The 19,782-nt window shown below is 46.8% G+C and overlaps 1 protein-coding gene across 1 annotated transcript in view; it reads left to right on the top strand.

The window, feature by feature from the left end:
• Window positions 1-19,782, top strand: part of LOC119957329 (inactive carboxypeptidase-like protein X2) — an 83,707-nt gene that overhangs the window by 23,199 nt on the left and 40,726 nt on the right. The window contains exons 7-9 of the mRNA XM_038785220.1: window positions 899-979; window positions 11,529-11,600; window positions 16,851-16,960. Coding sequence (XP_038641148.1) covers window positions 899-979; window positions 11,529-11,600; window positions 16,851-16,960 — 263 coding nt within the window. The remainder of the gene's footprint in view (window positions 1-898; window positions 980-11,528; window positions 11,601-16,850; window positions 16,961-19,782) is intronic.

The following is a 19,782-nucleotide window of genomic DNA, read 5'->3' as shown; positions in this document are numbered from 1 at the left end:
CTGCATGTTCATGCATGCATGTGATGCGGGGAGGGGTGGGTGCATGATGGGGGAACTACTGCTGGTCATGCATGTACTGCGGTGTGCTGTCGGATGTCAGCATGGGCTAGGGCTCGTGGCTAGCAGGTGGAACCAATGCCAAGGGGCTGATGCCAACTCACCATGCGGTCCAGTGGAGGTCCTTGAGCTTCTTACGGCACTGTATGGTGGTCTCCTGGTCATACTCCCCAAGCTGACGACCCCCCCCCCCCCCCCCCCCCCCAGCCACTGCCTCCCAAGCCACACTGACTGCCCTGCGGATGATCCTCCGACCCCCTTGGAGGAACAGGGTGTCCCACCTTGACTCCACCACATCCATGAGCCTGGCCAGGTTGGCATCTCCAAATCGTGGAACCAGTCTGCGCACTGGCATGGCTGCGAGATGTCTGTGGTTTGCTCTGTGGAATCTGTTCAAGTGTTGCTCCCCCTCGTTAGTGGTGAGCTGCTGAGCGTGGTCCCGGCGAATCAGCTGGCGGGACAGTCATTCGTAGCGTCAAGCCCGTGGGGCTCCATTAAGTGGTCTAATTAATATTAAGACACCAGTGCCGGCCACGCCGGGTCGGCTGTCGGGAAACCTCCGGCATTTCCTGCTTCTACACTTACAACAAATTTGGTTAGATGGCATCAATGGTGAAAGTGGGATGCCGGTAAAGATCCTAGACAAAATGAGTTTGCAGTCTTCCACTTGCTTGTGGGCTTTCACAATTCCAAAACAATGCACAATATTCACCAAGACAAATTGTCAAGCTGTGAACAGCAACGAATGGAACTGAGGTATATCACCTTGGATCCAGAAGTATTCCTGGCTCTATGGCAAATACTGATTAATGCAACATAAAATGGATTGTGTGTTTTTCAGTGCAACCTAAAGAGCCCGAACCTGATGAAATAGACAACTATGAAGATCTATGGGAGGAATACCCTTGGTTCGAAGATAACTGTAGGTATCTTTTATGATGATGATACATGTTGTTGCTTTCTGTCTGTGATATTTCACGGGATCGTTGATGGTGCCATATGTCACAAGCTGTTAAATGACTACATTTTATTTCATTTCCCAGCCAAAATATTTTCAAGCAATCCGACAACACAGATGATCTTTCTAATTTCTTCAATTACCACTTAAAATCAAAAACAATGTGATGTCAGAATGGTGACTGTCTTGTCACTGCTTCCATACACTCGGAGTGAAAGCAACAAGATGTTTCTCCCTGTGCTGCGTTTCACTCAACATTCGAATCAAAGTCATTCATTCCTTGCATGGCTAAACCCTGACATGGAGCCAGGTCTAGTACAGTCACTCCTGCTGTCTTCAAACTCCTTTGACAGGCTTCTGAAATAGTTAGTCTTGGGTATTTCATTCAATATCTTATAGGTACACTGAAATAAAAAGTTTCGGAGAACTGCATCGCTCACAAATAAATTGGATCAACATGCACTCACAGGCTATCAGTTTTATGAAATATTTCTCCATTTAAATATATTTGCCAAAACGATAAATTTCAAAGACAGCTTTCAGTCTGTACCTAAAATGTCAAACTAACCAAGACCACCAGGAATTCAGGTGTGCCACAGATATATTCTTGGTTAGTTGCTCCCATAAGTAATCTTGTCAATTGTTTGCTATTTTGTCTGATGTGCAGCAAGAATTGCGAGCATACAGAGATCCGAACTGGATCCTGTGCTTTGGTACACATGGTACTCATTTTAAAAAAAAAAATTTTTTATTCAAATTTTCACAAAATATCAATAACAGAAAATACTAAGAACAGAAAGAACAAACCCGCCCCCCCCCCCCCACCCCCCTTGTATACAAAAAAGAAGAAATAAATTAACGCCCGACATTAGAAAAAAACAAATATACACGTCCCTTCAGCTCAAAACGAAGGGACGCTCCCCCCCCCCCCCCCCCCCCCCCCCCCCAACCCGGGTTGCTGCTGCTGCCGGCCTTATTTCTACCGTTCTGCCAGGAAATCTCGGAACGGTTGCCACCTCCTGAAGAACCCCTGCACTGATCCCCTTAGGCCAAATTTCACCCTCTCCAATTTAATAAACCCCGCCATATCGTTGATCCAGGCCTCCACGCTTGGGGGTCTCGCATCCTTCCACTGAAGAAGTATCCTCCGCCGGGCTACTAGGGACACAAAGGCCAGAATGCCGGCCTCTTTCGCTTCCTGCACTGCCGGCTCCTCTGCAACCCCAAATATTGCGAGACCCAGGCCCGGTTGGACCCTGGATCCTACTACCCTCGACACCGTCCTTGCTACGCCCTTCCAAAATTCCCCTAGCGCTGGGCATGCCCAAAACATATGGGCATGGTTTGCTGGGCTCCCTGAGCACCTAATACACCTGTCCTCGCTCCCAAAGAACCGGCTCATCCTTGTCCCGGTCATGTGAGCCCTATGCAGCACCTTAAACTGTATGAGGCTAAGCCTCGCATAAGAAGAGGAGGAGTTCACCCTTCCTAGGGCGTCCGCCCACGTCCCCTCCTCGATCTCCTCACCCAGCTCCTCCTCCCATTTACCCTTCAGCTCCTCCACCGAGGCCTCGTCTACCTCCTGCATCACTTGGTACGCTGCCGAGATCCTCCCCTCTCCAACCCACACACCTGTCCTGGACCCCACGCGGCGGCAACAGAGGGAACTCCGCCACCTGCCGCCTGACAAATGCCCTTACCTGCATGTACCTAAAGGTGTTCCCCGGAGGGAGCCCGAACTTCCCTTCCAACTCACCCAGGCTCGCAAACTTCCCGTCTATAAACAGGTCCCTCAACCGCCTAACACCTGCCCTGTGCCAACTCAGGAACCCGCCATCAATTCTCCCCGGGACAACCGGTGGTTCCGCCGTATCGTACCCATGTTGGTGCGCCCACAGCTACCTAGCCCCACCCCCCTCCCCGTTGCCCTCAGTGATCCTCAATGTGCTTGGCCCTCCTAGCTCTACCCCTACGTCTCCCCCGGATGCACAACTGAAGTGGAGGCAGTCAGCAGCTTACCCTGTCCTGTGGCTTCCGATACCCCTGACGGCCGTCCTCTGGAGGCTCTGGGGTCGGAGGGCCCCGGCTCACTTGTTGATGGCACATGCACAGCCGTACAGCCCTGTCCTGTGTGCTAACTTTGAGACGCGACCTCATCCGAGGGGCGCTGAGTGCCAATGCTGACCCGTCCCATGGAGTGCGACAGTGGCCACCAGCTCCCCCTCCTTCCGTTCAGTGCCATCGAGCCCTGGGGTTCACCTTAGGACGGAGGGGCAGCCAGTTTGAGCTCAGCTGCCCCTGCATTATCTGGCCCTGCCAGCCCTGGCATTGCCTGCACCATTGTGTCGACGCCATCAGCGATGCTCCTCAGAGGTTGGGCCAGGCTCTGCAGTGCCTCGGCAATGCCCACCTGCGACTGGGACAATCTCCGCAGTGCCTCGGTCATGCTCATCCGAGAGTGGGACATGTCCCGCAGAACCTCATCAAGGTCAGCCTGGTACTGGTGACATTCCCCAGCGATTCGGACATTCTGTTGAGACCCTCAGCCATGGCCATCACAGACTGCGCGACCTTCATTAATGGTGCTCCAGGCTTTCCACTGAGGTCTCCAGCCCAGTAGTGTTGCCCTCGGTGCCACGCATTGCCGGTGGCACCTACTCCCATAGCCCCTGGGACACCTCCAAGCAGCTATGGATCTGCTGGAGTGTTGCCGACATCCCCCACTGAATGTCCCGGCTGCCCCCTATCATCTCCAGCAGCTCCGGATAACTCTGTTCCACAGGCTCAGCATCAGGCTGGGACCCAGCTGGTCTTAGTGAAATGAGGATTGGGTATGAATGAAGAGAGAATGGAAAGTGGAGGAACATTCACAATGATCTTTTTGGAGTTAAACCAGAAAAATTGAGTTGAGCCATCATAGCTGTATCAATAAAACAATAAGGCTATGAAAAAGAAGGGATGATTGGAGGTGATGTAAGTATACCTAGATAGATAACATGCTTCTAGTCAAGAGTCCGAGACAGGCGTTAGATGTCTTAGCACATTTGGGCGCAATCTATACGTGTTGAACACATTGTTATAGAGTTCTACTGTATAGAGGAGGAAGGAGATGTATGCCATGAAGGTGCCATGATGGAGCTGTGTAAAATCACTGAGTTGATGTTGAAAGAAACAAGATGATGATTACTTTCAGTATAAATAGAGCTATCTGAAAGTATCTTCAAATACCCTGAAATATCTTAGATGGACAACCGCGTGGTGCTAAGATGTTTTAAGTAATAATAACAGTCTTCATTAGCGTCACAAGTAGGCTTACATTAACACTGCAATGAAGTCTTGCAAGGATTACTTCAAGTCAACAAGAATTTCCATAAGTTGAGAAGGAACTTTATGTAAGCACAAAGGAATCAGGTTAGTTGGGGACAAGGTAACAATTTTCAACGAGAAAATAAATAAGAGTGAATGAGTAAATGGTGTGGAACAAGAAAAGGTCCACAGGTACAAAACTTTCGCCCAACAGAAACATGTCATCTGAGGGCAGCACGGTAGCGTGGTGGTTAGCATAAATGCTTCACAGCTCCAGGGTCCCAGGTTCGGTTCCCGGCTGGGTCACTGTCTGTGTGGAGTCTGCACATCCTCCCCGTGTGTGCGTGGGTTTCCTCCGGGTGCTCCGGTTTCCTCCCACAGTCCAAAGATGTGCGGGTTAGGTGGATTGGCCATGCTAAATTGCCCGTAGTGTCCTAAAAAGTAAGGTTAAGGGGTGGGGGGTTGTTGGGTTACGGGTATAGGGTGGATACCTGGGTTTGAGTAGGGTGATCATGGCTCGGCACAACATCGAGGGCCGAAGGGCCTGTTCTGTGCTGTACTGTTCTAAATCTAAATAAACTGGAAGCCTTATTACTGTCCAGAAAGCCATGGATCTGATACAAATGGCACATATAAAAATACTGATAGAGCAATATAGGAGCAGTAGAGAATGGTTCTTTTCCCAGATCAACTGTAGAGTTTGAAAGGAAAAGTGAGTCTAAAATGTCATTGATGAGATTAACAAGGAGAATTAGAACATAGAACATAGAACGATACAGCGCAGTACAGGCCCTTCGGCCCTCGATGTTGCACCGACATGGAAAAAAACTAAAGGCCATCTAACCTACACTATGCCCTTATCATCCATATGCTTATCCAATAAACTTTTAAATGCCCTCAATGTTGGCGAGTTCACTACTGTTGCAGGTAGGGCATTCCACGGCCTCACCACTCTTTGCGTAAAAAACCCACCTCTGACCTCTGTCCTATATCTATTACCCCTCAATTTAAGGCTATGTCCCCTCGTGCTAGCCACCTCCATCCGCGGGAGAAGGCTCTCGCTGTCCACCCTATCTAACCCTCTGATCATTTTGTATGCCTCTATTAAGTCACCTCTTAACCTTCTTCTCTCTAACGAAAACAACCTCAAGTCCATCAGCCTTTCCTCATAAGATTTTCCCTCCATACCAGGCAACATCCTGGTAAATCTCCTCTGCACCCGTTCCAAGGCTTCCACGTCCTTCCTATAATGAGGCGACCAGAACTGTACGCAATACTCCAAATGGGGCCGTACTAGAGTTTTGTACAACTGCAACATGACCTCATGGCTCCGGAACTCAATCCCTCTACCAATGAAGGCCAACACACCATAGGCCTTCTTCACAACCCTATCAACCTGGGTGGCAACTTTCAGGGATCTATGTACATGGACACCGAGATCCCTCTGCTCATCCACACTACCAAGAATTTTACCATTAGCCAAATATTCCGCATTCCTGTTATTCTTTCCAAAGTGAATCACCTCACACTTCTCTACATTAAACTCCATTTGCCACCTCTCAGCCCAGCTCTGCAGCTTATCTATGTCACTCTGTAACCTGCAACATCCTTCCGCACTGTCTACAACTCCACCGACTTTAGTGTCGTCTGCAAATTTGCTCACCCATCCTTCTGCGCCCTCCTCTAGGTCATTTATAAAAATGACAAACAGCAACGGCCCCAGAACAGATCCTTGTGGTACGCCACTCGTAACTGAACTCCATTCTGAACATTTCCCATCAACTACCACTCTCTGTCTTCTTTCAACTAGCCAATTTCTGATCCACATCTCTAAATCACCCTCAATCCCCAGCCTCCGTATTTTCTGCAATAGCCGACCGTGGGGAACCTTATCAAACGCTTTACTGAAATCCATATACACCACATCAACTGCTCTACCCTCGTCTACCTGTTCAGTCACCTACTCAAAGAACTCGATAAGGTTTGTGAGGCATGACCTACCCTTCACAAAACCATGCTGACTATCCCTAATCATATTATTCCTATCTAGATGATTATAAATCGTATCTTTTATAATCCTCTCCAAGACCTTACCCACCACAGACGTTAGGCTCACCGGCCTATAGTTACCGGGGTTATCACTACTCCCCTTCTTGAACAAAGGGACAACATTTGCTATCCTCCAGTCCTCTGGCACTATTCCTGTAGCCAATGATGACCTAAAAATCAAAGCCAAAGGCTCAGCAATCTCTTCCCTGGCTTCCCAGAGAATCCGAGGATAAATCCCATCCGGCCCCGGGGACTTATCTATTTTCACCTTGTCCAGAATTGCCAACACTTCTTCCCTACGCACCTCAATGCCATCTATTCTAATAGCCTGGGTCTCAGCATTCTCCTCCTCAATATTATCTTTTTCTTGAGTGAATACTGACGAAAAGTATTCATTTAGTATCTCGCTTATCTCCTCAGCCTCCACACACAACTTCCCACCACTGTCCTTGACTGGCCCTACTCTTACCCTAGTCATTCTTTTATTCCTGACATACCTATAGAAAGCTTTTGGGTTTTCCTTGATCCTACCTGCCAAAGACTTCTCATGTCCCCTCCTTGCTCGTCTCAGCTCTCTCTTTAGATCCTTCCTCGCTTCCTTGTAACTATCAGACGCCCCAACTGAAACTTCATGCCTCATCTTCACATAGGCCTCCTTCTTCCTCTTAACAAGAGATTCCACTTCTTTGGTAAACCACGGTTCCCTCGCTCGACCCCTTCCTCCCTGCCTGACTGGTACGTACTAATCAAGAACATGCAATAGCTGTTCCTTGAACAAGCTCCACATATCCAGTGTGCCCAACCCTTGCAGCCTACTTCTCCAACCAACACATCCTAAGTCATGTCTAATGGCATCATAATTGCCCTTCCCCCAGCTATAACTCTTGCCCTGCGGGGTATACTTATCCCTTTCCATCACTAACGTAAAGGTCACCGAATTGTGGTCACTGTTTCCAAAGTGCTCACCTACCTCCAGATCTAACACCTGGCCTGGTTCATTACCCAAAACCAAATCCAATGTGGCCTCGCCTCTTGTTGGCCTGTCAACATATTGTGTCAGGAACCCCTCCTGCACACATTGTACAAAGAATGACCCATCTAATGTACTCGAACTATATATTTTCCAGTCAATATTTGGAAAGTTAAAGTCTCCCATAACAACTACCCTGTTACTTTCGCTCTTTTCCAGAATCATCTTCGCCATCCTTTCCTCTACATCCCTAGAACTATTAGGTGGCCTATAGAAAACTCCCAACAGGGTGACCTCTCCTTTCCTGTTTCTAACCTCAGCCCATACTACCTCAGAAGAAGAGTCCCCATCTAGCATCCTTTCCGCCACCGTAATACTGTCCTTGACTAGCAGCGCCACACCTCCCCCTCTTTTGCCCCCTTCTCTGAGCTTACTAAAACACCTAAACCCCGGAACCTGCAACAACCATTCCTGTCCCTGCTCTATCCATGTCTCTGAAATGGCCACAACATCGAAGTCCCAGGTACCAACCCATGCTGCCAGTTCCCCTACCTTATTTCGTATACTCCTGGCATTGAAGTAGACACACTTCAAACCACCTACCTGAACACTGGCACCCTCTTGCGAAGTCAAATCTGTGCTCCTGACCTCTATACTCTCAATCTCCCGTACCCCAAAACTACAATCCAGGTTCCCATGCCCCTGCTGAATTAGTTTAAACCCCCCCAAAGAGCACTAACAAATCTCCCCCCCAGGATATTGGTGCCCCTCAGGTTCAGATGTAGACCATCCTGTCTATAGAGGTCCCACCTTCCCCAGAAAGAGCCCCAGTTATCCAAAAATCTGAATCCCTCCCGCCTGCACCATCCCTGTAGCCACGTGTTTAATTGCTCTCTCTCCCTATTCCTCATCTCACTATCACGTGGCACGGGCAACAACCCAGAGATAACAACTCTGTTTGTTCTCGCTCTGAGCTTCCATCCTAGCTCCCTAAAGACCTGCCTGACATCCTTGTCCCCTTTCCTACCTATGTCGTTAGTGCCAATGTGGACTACGACTTGGGGCTGCTCCCCCTCCCCCTTAAGGACCCGGAAAACACGATCCGAGACATCACTTACCCTTGCACCTGGGAGGCAACATACCAAACGTGAGTCTCTCTCGCTCCCACAAAATCTCCTATCTGTGCCCCTGACTATTGAGTCCCCAATTACTAGTGTTCTACTCCTTTCCCCCCTTCCCTTCTGAGCAACAGGGACAGACTCCGTGCCAGAGGCCCGTACCCCATGGCTTACCCCTGGTAAGTCGTCCCCCCCACAAGTATCCAAAACGGTATACTTGTTACTCAGGGGAACGACCGCAGGGGGTCCCTGCACTGACTGCTTCTTCCCAGTCCCTCTTACAGTTACCCATCTATCTCCAGTCTTTGGTGTAACTACTTCCCTGAAGCTCCTATCTATGACCCCCTCTGCCTCCCGAATGATCCGAAGTTCATCCAGCTCAAGCTCCAGGTCCCTAACACGGTTTTTGAGGAGCTGGAGTTGGGTGCACTTCCCACAGATGAAATCAGCAGGGACACTTACGGCGTCCCTCACCTCAAACATTCTGCAGGAATTCATCTTTCAAGTAACAAGGAGAATTCATGTTTGGGCAACACGGTATCACAAGTGGATAGCACTGTGGCTTCACAGCGCAAGGGTCCCAGGTTCGGGTCACTGTCTGTGTGGTGTTTGCATGTTCTCCCAGTGTCTGTGGGGGTTTCCTCCGGATGCTCTGGTTTCCTCCCACAATCCAAAGATGTGCAGATTAGGTGGATTGTTCATGAAAAATTGCCCTTAGTGGCCAAAAAGGTTAGGAGGAGTTATTGGGTTACAGGGATAGGGTGGAAGTGAGGGCTTAAGTGGGTCGATGCAGACTCGATGGGCCGAATGGCCTCCTTCTGCACTGTATGTTCTATGTTCTAAGTATTACAGACAGGAGAATTAATGTAACAGCTCTGATTTCTCCTCTCACCACCTGTCCATAAAAAAGGTGTTTTGATTTTTGATTTCCCTCTTATTAGTGGCAATGTAATTTCCCCAAATCTTCAGTTTTGGCATGATCCAATCCTCTATTAATAACCAAACTTGAGTTAAGATAAATTAAGAGGGTTAGTTTATTTTGCACACACTCAAAATGCAGAAAAGGGGTAGGCAATATGCCCCTTTGCATGCATACAATAAAAGAGGGATATAAGCAAAATAAATAGGTACAGGGAAAAAAAAACTTACCAAATAAGAATGATTATTTCAAGTGAGTCCAGAGGCCAGAATCAAAAGGTGTGTTCCTTCAGAGAGTTTATCTGGCTGAAACTGATGCAGGGTGACCCGCCTTTCCAGTTACGCTGACTTCCGCAATGGGAGAAGCACAGAGAGATGAGCGAGTTTTGTGGGAGGCAGTGGGAGAGAAGTTCAGACATTCCAGGAGAAAACAATGTAGATGAGGGCCTGAACTTGGAGAGAGATTGGGTTCTGTTGCTGCTTTCAATGGTAGATGGCAGGCGGAGCCTGGAGTTCTGCTTCATTTGAGGTCAAACAGCGACTGACAACAGAATCCAAAAGCTGTATAATTAAAGCAATTCAAAGAGCTTAATTCTTGATCATATGACATGATGGTTTCAGTTCGAGCTATTTAGCTTGATAAAACCCATTGTGGTTTGAGCAGTCACTGTAGAACCATTAGCACAACTTTGGAGATGAGGAGTCCCAGTGATTATGCCTTTGTCCATAATTGGCTGGTAGAGAAGTCTCTTCTAATCCATTCTGTTGACATGGTTGGAAAGTTTATACAATTAAAGGGGTGTTACATTCCAGGAGTTGAGTGAGTCCATCATGCGAAACTGCCAGAATTATCATCATGTGGTCAGCTGTAGACAATTTATCAGTAAAGCTATTTGTCCTTTCTTAAAAAAACAGAATTTAAAGACAAGAATATGGAAGTGAAACAATTTTTTTCTTCTTCATGCCTTCTCAGCGGGACACAAGAGACAGCCTTAGCAAATTGTCAGAAGTGACCAGAGGAGAGAGATAGAAGACAATAGTTGACACTTCTGTCAACGAAGTTATTTGAGCAGTGATGGAATTTTTCAGACATTGTTAGCAGAGATAGAACGCAAACTACTGACTGTAAGCACCCTTCTACATTTCAGCACATTGTGGGAATTTATAGCTGCAATGATGGATTTATTGTCCTCTTTTCCTTGAGTATTGCCTTCAGTGACTCAGGTCAGAAACATTCCATGATCTTCGTTGCAGTTTGTTCCAACAAGAGAACAGATGCTGCAGGGGATTCCAAATTATATTAAATAAGTAAATTGCAATGTTTGAAATAATTAAGTTATAAAAGGTATATCTGACTTTGAATCCGTGTCAGGTTAAATGTTCTATAAATTGAATAGTGATAATGAGGGAGTCCCACCTGTTATGGGTCAAAATCATAGAGATTAGGAGATCCAAGATTTAATCGTCAATCTAACAGTATTTGGAAAAGTATATTCGTCCCCAACATCACTGATCACAATTCATTGACACCAGCTGAAAAAGCATGCATGTGTGAATATCAAATGAGGACAGAATTAGACTACCTGTGCTCACCTCCATCAAATTGGATGCCAACATCAATCTTGAACACTCACACCTAAATAATGGTTGCTTGGGTGGCATTCTTCTGGACCATGGGTTTCCACAGACCAGAAAACTGTTTTCCACAGTCATTGCTTTCAACAGGGAAAAGAAAGGTTTACTGAGTGCTCAGAGATTTAAGGTCTGGACTCTAGAATTTAGGGTTAGGATATGGACTGGACAAGCTTAGACTGAGGGTAAGAATACGGACTGGACAATTTAGGTGGTGAGGTTGCAAAATGGATTGACACATAATTCAAATGGTCAAGATGATGGCGCCGGAGCGAGGCGACTCTCTGCAAGCTCTCCCCAGTTCTCATGTATTTTCTTGAATTCTGTTTAATTCCCTTTTCTTCCCATGTACTGAATGATCTGTTGAGCTGCTTGCAGAAAAATACTTTTTACTGTACCTCGGTACACGTGACAATAAACAAATCCAATCCAATCCAAAAGCACTGTACACTTGTGATTCAGATGATTACGGGTGCATAAAAAGAATGGCTGCAGTGACATATTGTTCTATATTTTGCAGTGGAACCCAAGAAACCAGATAAGACTTCTGAAGAGATAGACCCAGATGAATATTTGCCACCACTTGGAAAAAGTGAGAGAAATTATTTTGATTGTTTGTTTGGACTTTATTGTTAATATTTATCCCCATTCATTTGTCCAGTTCGCATTGTCCTTTATTCAGTTCAGTGGTACAGGCCAGCTACACTCACTGTCCAGCCAGAAGATATGTTCAAGGGTCAACAGGGTTGAGTGGAGTCAAATCAGGAAGCACTATTTTCCTTCAGAGACGAGTAATAGTCTGCAACTCTTTTATCCAGAAGGCTGTCGTACCTGGGACATAAACATTTTCAAAACTTGGACCTTTTGAAATTCGGTCAAGCATTCATGACTGGTTCCACTATAACAACAGTCCTTGGAAAATGTCAACAATGAACTTCAGATTTGACATTTAAACTGACCATCCTTCAAGATATATATCCTCCTTCATATATTCATGATTCCTCCTGCAGGATACGGCCCTTGGAACAGCAAAAATAGTTTATTTTAAAACTCAGCACTATTTGCAACTGCCCAGTTGTGTTCAGGTTTCCTGCTGTGTGATTCAAGCCAGTATCGTCTGCCATCAAAAATGGTAGCGGCCGGAAATGGTTCTGGGACTTCTGCATCCAGATCCGACCTACCATTTTTAATGGTATCAGAAGTCGTCCTAACTCTATAGAAATCTGGCCCACAGTCTCACTCTTTTTTTGTTTATTTAAAGTGCCTAATACATTTTTTCCAATTAAGCGGAAGTTTTTTACATTTTTGTTTTTTTTTTTGAAAATAAATTTAGAGGACCCAATTCATTTTTTCCAATTAAGGGGCAATTTAGCATGGCCAATCCACCTACCCTGCACATCTTGGGTTGTGGGGCGAAACCCACGCAGACACGGGGAGAATGTGCAAACTCCACACGGACAGTGATCCAGAGCCGGGATCAAACCTGGGACCTCGGCGCCGTAAGGCAGCAGCACTAACCACTGTGCCACCGTGCTGCCCCTCCAGTCTCACACTCTTATGAGATATTAGGGATTCCACTCGATTCTGCAACCACTTGCTTTAATATCAGCTGACAAAATTGTGCAGACAGATTGTTGTATTCATTTGGCTGCTGTTTTAACATCTCCAGAAGAAAAAAAACGATCATGGAGTCAAAGTGTCTCCAAGTTAAGTCTAAAGTCCGAGATCTGTACACCCTCTATTCAAAGACTTCCATTGATGTGGTGTGTGTAGCAGCAGCCCAAATTTTCACATTTCTTACAGAAGATGACATGTATTCCCTCAGGCATAGTATGTTTAGAATGACTGCCACTAACTCTAATCTGATTTTGTTCCTAAATACCGTTATGGTATTAACCTCACCCAAAGTCAATATTTCTTGGAGATTTTAGAAAGTGTTGCGTTATTGTTGGCATTAATGCCCACCTCTTCATTGAACTGCCACATACGTCACCAACTCTAAGCCAAAGTCAGACCAGACACAATACAGCACCATTGTACCCGCAAGAAGTACATGGATAATATATAGAATTTAGAATAGAATCATAGAATTTACAGTGCAGAAGGAGCCCATTCAGCCCATCGAGTCTATACCAGCCCTTGGAAACAGCACCCTACTTAAGCCCCACACCTCCACCCTATCCCCCTTTATCCCCGGAACCCAGTAACCCCACCTAACCTTTTTTTGGACACTAAGGGCAATTTAGAATAGCCAATCCACCTAACCTGCACATCTATGGACTGTGGGAGGAAACGGGAGCACCCGGAGGAAACGACAGCACCCGGAGGAAACCCACAAACACACAGGGAGAATGTGCAGACTCCACACAGATAGTGACCCAAGCCCGGAATCGAACCTTGGACCCTGGAGCTGTGAAGCAATTGTGCTAGCCACTATGCTACCATGTTATATAGGGATTTTAACTCTCCCATGGTTCCAGACGGGCCTGCTGTGACAGGATTGTCCTAATTCCCCTTCAGTGAACCTGGTAGCTTCTGGATACTGACTGAGTGCAGGGTGCTGGTGGTCCTAACAACAGAAAAATAAAATTCCGAACATGACATTTCATGTCAAAAACTTAATTGCAATTGACAAAGTGAAAACCCATTGTGCTTTGGATGACTGCAGACTGCATGGGGTTAACCATTTCAAAGCTTTAAATTTGTTGTAACTGAATATTATTCCCTTCCTCCATTCATATAAATTATAGTTGTTTTCTTTCATACAACTAGACACATACAGTGGTACCACTGGTCAAGAAGCTCTGGGTTCAGGTCCCTCTCTGGAACACTGGTGCATTCATAACGTGGTCAAACAGGTTGATTTAGAAACCTGTAAATCCTTCCAATATACCTGTTGGCGAGTGGGACTATTCCTGGTCAGCCATACATGGAATATAGAACAAACAGTGCAGAAGGAGGCCATTCGTCCCATCGAGTCTGCACCGACCCACTTAAGCCCTCAGTTCCACCCTAACCCCTTAACCCAATAACCCCTCCTAACCTTTTTGGTCACTAAGGGCAATTTATCATTGTCATTCCACCTACCTGTACGCCTTTGGACTGTGGGAGGAAACCGGAGCACCCGGAGACACGGGGAGAATGTGCAGACTCCACACAGCGGGGAATCGAACCTGGGTCCCTGGCGCTGTGAAGCCACAGTGCTATCCACTTGTGCTACCCTGCTGCCCTTAAAGCAATGGAAAACCATTGCAGTATTTTGCCAAGCCTAATCCTGGACCAATCCAATGAAAGACAATGGTCAGCAACACCATCTTAGGCCATTGTACCTGAAGGAGGAGGCACACAACAATGACAAAGAACACAATGCTACCTGCTCTAAAAGATTACCAAATATCATAATCTCAAATAACATATAGTCGAAAAGGCCTCAGCTTAACATGAAAAATATCGAAAAAAATTTATCCTTTTACAACATCTGCACATAGCTACTTAAAGAATGTAATCGAAATTTGTGACAAAAATGACAAGTTATTAACAAATATGGAGATAATAAATGGATACACTGATATCAGTAACAATAATCAAAAGAGCTGTTGAGTTTTGATACAAATAACACAAGGCCCTATTCAAGGTAGCAAGGCTCTGCCCAAGGCTATCTGCAGTTCTTTTCCTTCAGGTGCCACATTTTGTAATATCGGTGATTGGTTCTCTAACTTTTACAGTCCTTGGTAATGGCCAACATCTTGCTGTTTTTCTTATTTACCACCTTATTGCTCTGCTGCCCTCAATTTCACCAGTTGCTGCCAGATTTTCTAGTTTCTCTCTCCTAAGTATGTGCCCAAGGGATTGCAGTTGGAATTAAGTCTGGAACTAAGCACCCATTAAAAGTATATCAGACCCTCAGTTTAACTTGCCAATGACCAGTAAGATATTTCAGATTCCCTGAGATACTCCAAATCTGCTCCCAGGAGAAATTCAATGCTTCGATGACCTGTCACCTGAACCAATGATGGCAACCAAGAAGGCGACCAGGAGATCTGAGTAATAATCCAGTGCTGTGGTGCTAATTATTGCCCCTGAACAACAGTCCAGTCTCTCCTGCCACTTATTGCACTGGAATAGTAATCCAAACTGCTCCTACTAGTTCTTGTCCCTGAAGAGCAAACCAGTTCTGTAGTGCTCATTGCTATCATTGAAGTACTGTGTTGTTACAGATCACAAATAGCATTTTATCATTATTGCTAGTTATTACCCCTAAATAGCAATTTTGTACTCTATTGCTAGTTATTGTTGCTGAAAAGCAGTTCTGACCAATGTCATGTATCTCAGTATTGCACTAGTTAGTAGTATGGTGCTCTACTGTCATTTCTGTTGATCTTACTCTCATCCTAACACCACAGTTGTTTCCAGTTTCCTGTTTTTAATCCAGTTTCCTGGATTTTACTAGACAGTTCTACTGGTTAGCTGGCCAAGCACAAAGATTGTGCGAGTAATGGTTTCAAGACATGGCTCTCTGGAGGATACACTGCATTCATTAATTAGATAAAGAATTCAAAAGTTATTTTTTAGCACTGTTTAATCTATGTAGTATGTTAGATTCCAATTTCAGAACTAACACGAGTAAACAATTTCTTCTCAAAGTGCCCACTGGCAGACTTTGTGTTCCTCTCGTGACTTAGGTTAAATGATCAAAAAATTAAACTGTTCCTTGTGTTGTTTGCTCAATTTTGATTTCAAGGTTTTTTTCTCCAGTAATTTACATTCATGTTCTGGACAAGTATAGCTTTGTAGGCAATAGGCTACCATGATGGAGCCAGGGTGAGTGGGCACTAGATTGTCTTGACTGAGCAGGGAGATGGAGGTACTAGGTCACAGAAATGCTAGAGTGCAGAGGGAGGCCATTCAGCCCATTGAATCTGCCCTGACCCTTCAAAAGAGCACCCTACTTGGGCCCAATATTTCACCCTATCCCCGTAACCCAACCTAACCTGTACATCTTTGGATCCTAAGGGGCAATTTAGCATGGCCAATCCACCTAACCTGTACATGTTTGGGAGAAACCCACGCAGATACGGGAGACTGTGTAAACTCCACATTGATCCGAGATGGGGCGGCACAGTGGTTAGCACTGTGCCTCACGGTGCCGAGGACCTGGGTTCGATCCCGGCCCTGGGTCACTGTCGGTGTGGAGTTTGCATATTCTCCCTGTGTCTGTGTGGGTCCTGTCCCCGCAACGCAAAGATGTGCAGAGTAGGTAGATTGACCACGCTAAATTGCACCTCAATTGGAAAAAAAAAATGAATTGGGTATTCTACATTTATTTTTTAAAAGACAGTCCCGGGACCATGTCACTGTGAGGTAGCAGTGCTAACCACTGTGCCTCCCCAGATGGTCCTGACAGAGCATGAATATGCAAACACTAGATTCATAGCAAAGCACTTGTATGCAGTGCTAATGTCCCCTTGCATAGTTTTCATGTGCATCTTCTGTGCGGTGTATAAATGTGGAAGCACTGAATTATGTACCCATTGCCAAGCTGCAGGAGCATTTGGTATATTTGGTTTGTGGAATATTGGCTGGTCACCAGCTATTTCTTTTAGATGTAAAGAAAGATTTAATTTGGAAATATCCTTTCCAATGGCTGCAATGATTAAAAGGAGACTAGTTCAGTGAAACCAGCACATTTGCAATCTTACAAAAGAGCCATTTCTGTGTTCAGACATCACCAAAGAGAGAGTTCTGTCGTCAGACAATCTCCTGTGTGAATTGTACACATTTGTATTAAAATCCAATTCTCCCCCTCTTTAGTTCATCACCTAACTCCCTCTCTCATTTTCAGAATGTCCTCCCCTGGGTCTCGAGTCCCATGAAGTTGTTGATGAACAATTAACAGCATCTTCCTTTCTGCGATATGGACTTGGCCCTCATCGTATTCGACTTAACATGCAGGTGAGGGGGCTCAGATTTCTAGCACACATCCACTTCAACACACAATCAAAGTTGCCATTAAAAGTTGTATTTTAAAATTTCTTCCAAAGACTAACTGCACAGCACAACATTCAAGGAACAAGATGATACAGTAGCTACAACAAAGCATTGTGCATCCCCGGATTTGAGAGCATACCTAGACATTGCTGATCTTCAAACATTCAACCATTCAGACAAACAAATCCACAAGCTCAGCAAACCCAATAAAATTGGTATTTTACACACCAATGCAGCAACAGGCAATACTGTACTGTAGTATAGAACTATGATAATGTTTACCAAAGCCACCTCACAACATTCAATTAACATCTTCAGTGCTGTGATGAAGTCTTTCACACTACACTGGGCTATAGAACGTTAACAGGGAACTTAAACACAAAGATAAACAGCTTTGTATCCAAGGTGGAATATATCATAGCTGTACAGTCAGTGCAAATTTATCAAGCATGGCCATGTGCCAGCTCCCACCTGGAAAACCTGCGAAAACTTGAAGTAGCAGTATCAGAACAAAGCTCCTGAGATCCTACCAGTTTCACTGACTGTGGTGAATCACAATCTTAGTAATTCACACTGTGTTATATTGTATGTGTTGTGTCTATGTAAGCTCGGTATACGAGCAGTTGCACGGCTCTGCCCATAGGGGGAGATGAGGAGTTTGTACTGGGCTCCACCCTTGGCTCCGCCCATGGCTTCTCCCACTAACCGGAAGTATAAAGATCTGCAGTTGTGAGCCTGCTGCCAGTTCATCTCGTCGCAGGCAGGCTCAGTTGTAAGACTATTAAAACCACTGTTCACTTCCAACCACGTGTCTTGTGAATTGATGGTCACATCAATTTAATAGTCTTAGGAAACTTGAAGAAAAAGACTATGGAATCAGCCCTCAAACCTAATCGACTAGAACTCGACCCGCAGGCTGCAGAGGCGAAAGAAATCTTTCTACACTGGCTCAGATGTTTCAAGGCCTACCTGGCTGAATCAAGCACAGTAGAAACTACAGAGGAGCAGAAACTCAGCCTACTGCAGGCAAGGGTGAGCCACCGTATCTCTACTCAACTTAACAGTACTACCTCGTATAAGGAGGCCCTAGCTAGATCGAATGTACGTGAGGCCGATCAACGAGGTCTACGCGCGCCACATTTTTACGACCCGATGCCAGCGCCCCGCGGAGTCATTGGATGAATTTCTGCGTGATTTAAAAGCTTTAGCTCGGGACTGTAATTATCAAGCTGTATCAGCCGAACAGCATATGGAGCTCGCTGTCCAAGATGTGTACGTGGCAGGTCTCAGGTCGAACTATGTGCGCCAGCGGTTACTCGAAAAAGGGGCCCAGAACTTAGAGGAAACGGTAGAATTGGCTACCACCATGGAGATCTCGTTCCGCAGCCTCACCTCGTTCCCCGCGGACCAAGCGACCCCATCCTGGGCCCCCGACCAGCAACTGCCCCAGGCCTGCGCCGCGCGGCCACCCACCCGCTACGCAGCCCCAGTGTGCCATTTTTGCGGACAGCCCCAGCACCCACGGCTGCACTGCCCGGCCCGCAACGCGACCTGCAGCAGCTGCGGTCGCAAAGGACGCTGTGCCCGGGTCTGCCTGGCGAAGAAATCCCCCTCTCCAAACTCTCCCGCAGCCCAGAGCACTCGTTTCCAAAACTCACAGGCCCGCAGGCCCCGAAATGCTGCAGCATGTACTCCGACTCCGCCCCCACCCGATACGTGCGACTCATGGGGCCGCCATCTTGGCAACCCCCTCCACGCGGCCGGCCACGTGCAACTCATGGGGGCCGTCATCTTGGGCGCCATCTTCCTCGCCGCCCGCCACGTGCGATTCATGGGGGCGGCCATCTTGGGATCCATCCTCTTCAAACTCTGAAACACACCTCGAAGACTACGACCTCAGCGGATAGTCATCACGGGGCAACTTCAGCACAGCTGATCTAGCCGCCGACTACCCACAACTCAGCGCGGTCACGTTGGACCAGTCGCGTCCGAAATTCCTCCGCAACTCAATGATGACTGTTAAAATCAACGGGTACAAGACACCGTGCCTCTTTGACTCCGGGAGCACCGAGAGCTTCGTACACCCAGATCTGGTAAGACGATATTGGCTCCCTATCTTCCCTGCACGGCAAACGATCTCTCTCGCTTCGGGCTCACTCTCTGTTCACCTCCAAGGGCGCACCGTAGCAAGCCTAACGATTCAGGACACTAGCTACTCGAACTTCCAACTATATGTACTCCCCGAACTCTGCGTCCCACTCTTACTGGGACTCGACTTCCAGTGCAACCTCAAATGCCTCACACTCAGCTTCGGCGGGCCCCTGCCCCCACTCACTATCGACAGTCTAGCGACGCTAAAAATCGACCCCCCTCCACTCTTTGCTAACCTCACTCCGGACTGCAAACTTGTAGCCACTCGCAGCAGGCGGTACAGCCTGCAGGACAGGGTGTTTATCAGAACCGAGATCCATAGGCTTCTACGTGAGGCGATCATAGAGGCCAGTAATAGCCCCTGGAGTGCTCAGGTGGTGGTCGTCAAGACCGGGTAAAAATTCCAAATGGTAGTGGACTATAGCCAGACCATTAATCGATTCACGCTCCTCGATGCGTACCCCCTCCCCAGGATTGCAGACATGGTGAATCAGATCGGCCATTATCGCATTTTCTCCACGGTGGATCTGAAGTCTGCATACCACCAGCTCCCAATCCGCCCGGAGGACCGCCACTACACGGCGTTCGAGGCCGACGGCCGCCTCTTCCACTTCCTCCGGGTTCCCTTTGGTGTC

This window comes from Scyliorhinus canicula, chromosome 26 (genome assembly GCF_902713615.1).
Source record: "Scyliorhinus canicula chromosome 26, sScyCan1.1, whole genome shotgun sequence".
NCBI lineage: Eukaryota > Metazoa > Chordata > Chondrichthyes > Carcharhiniformes > Scyliorhinidae > Scyliorhinus > Scyliorhinus canicula.
This window is presented reverse-complemented; position numbering and strand designations above follow the sequence as displayed.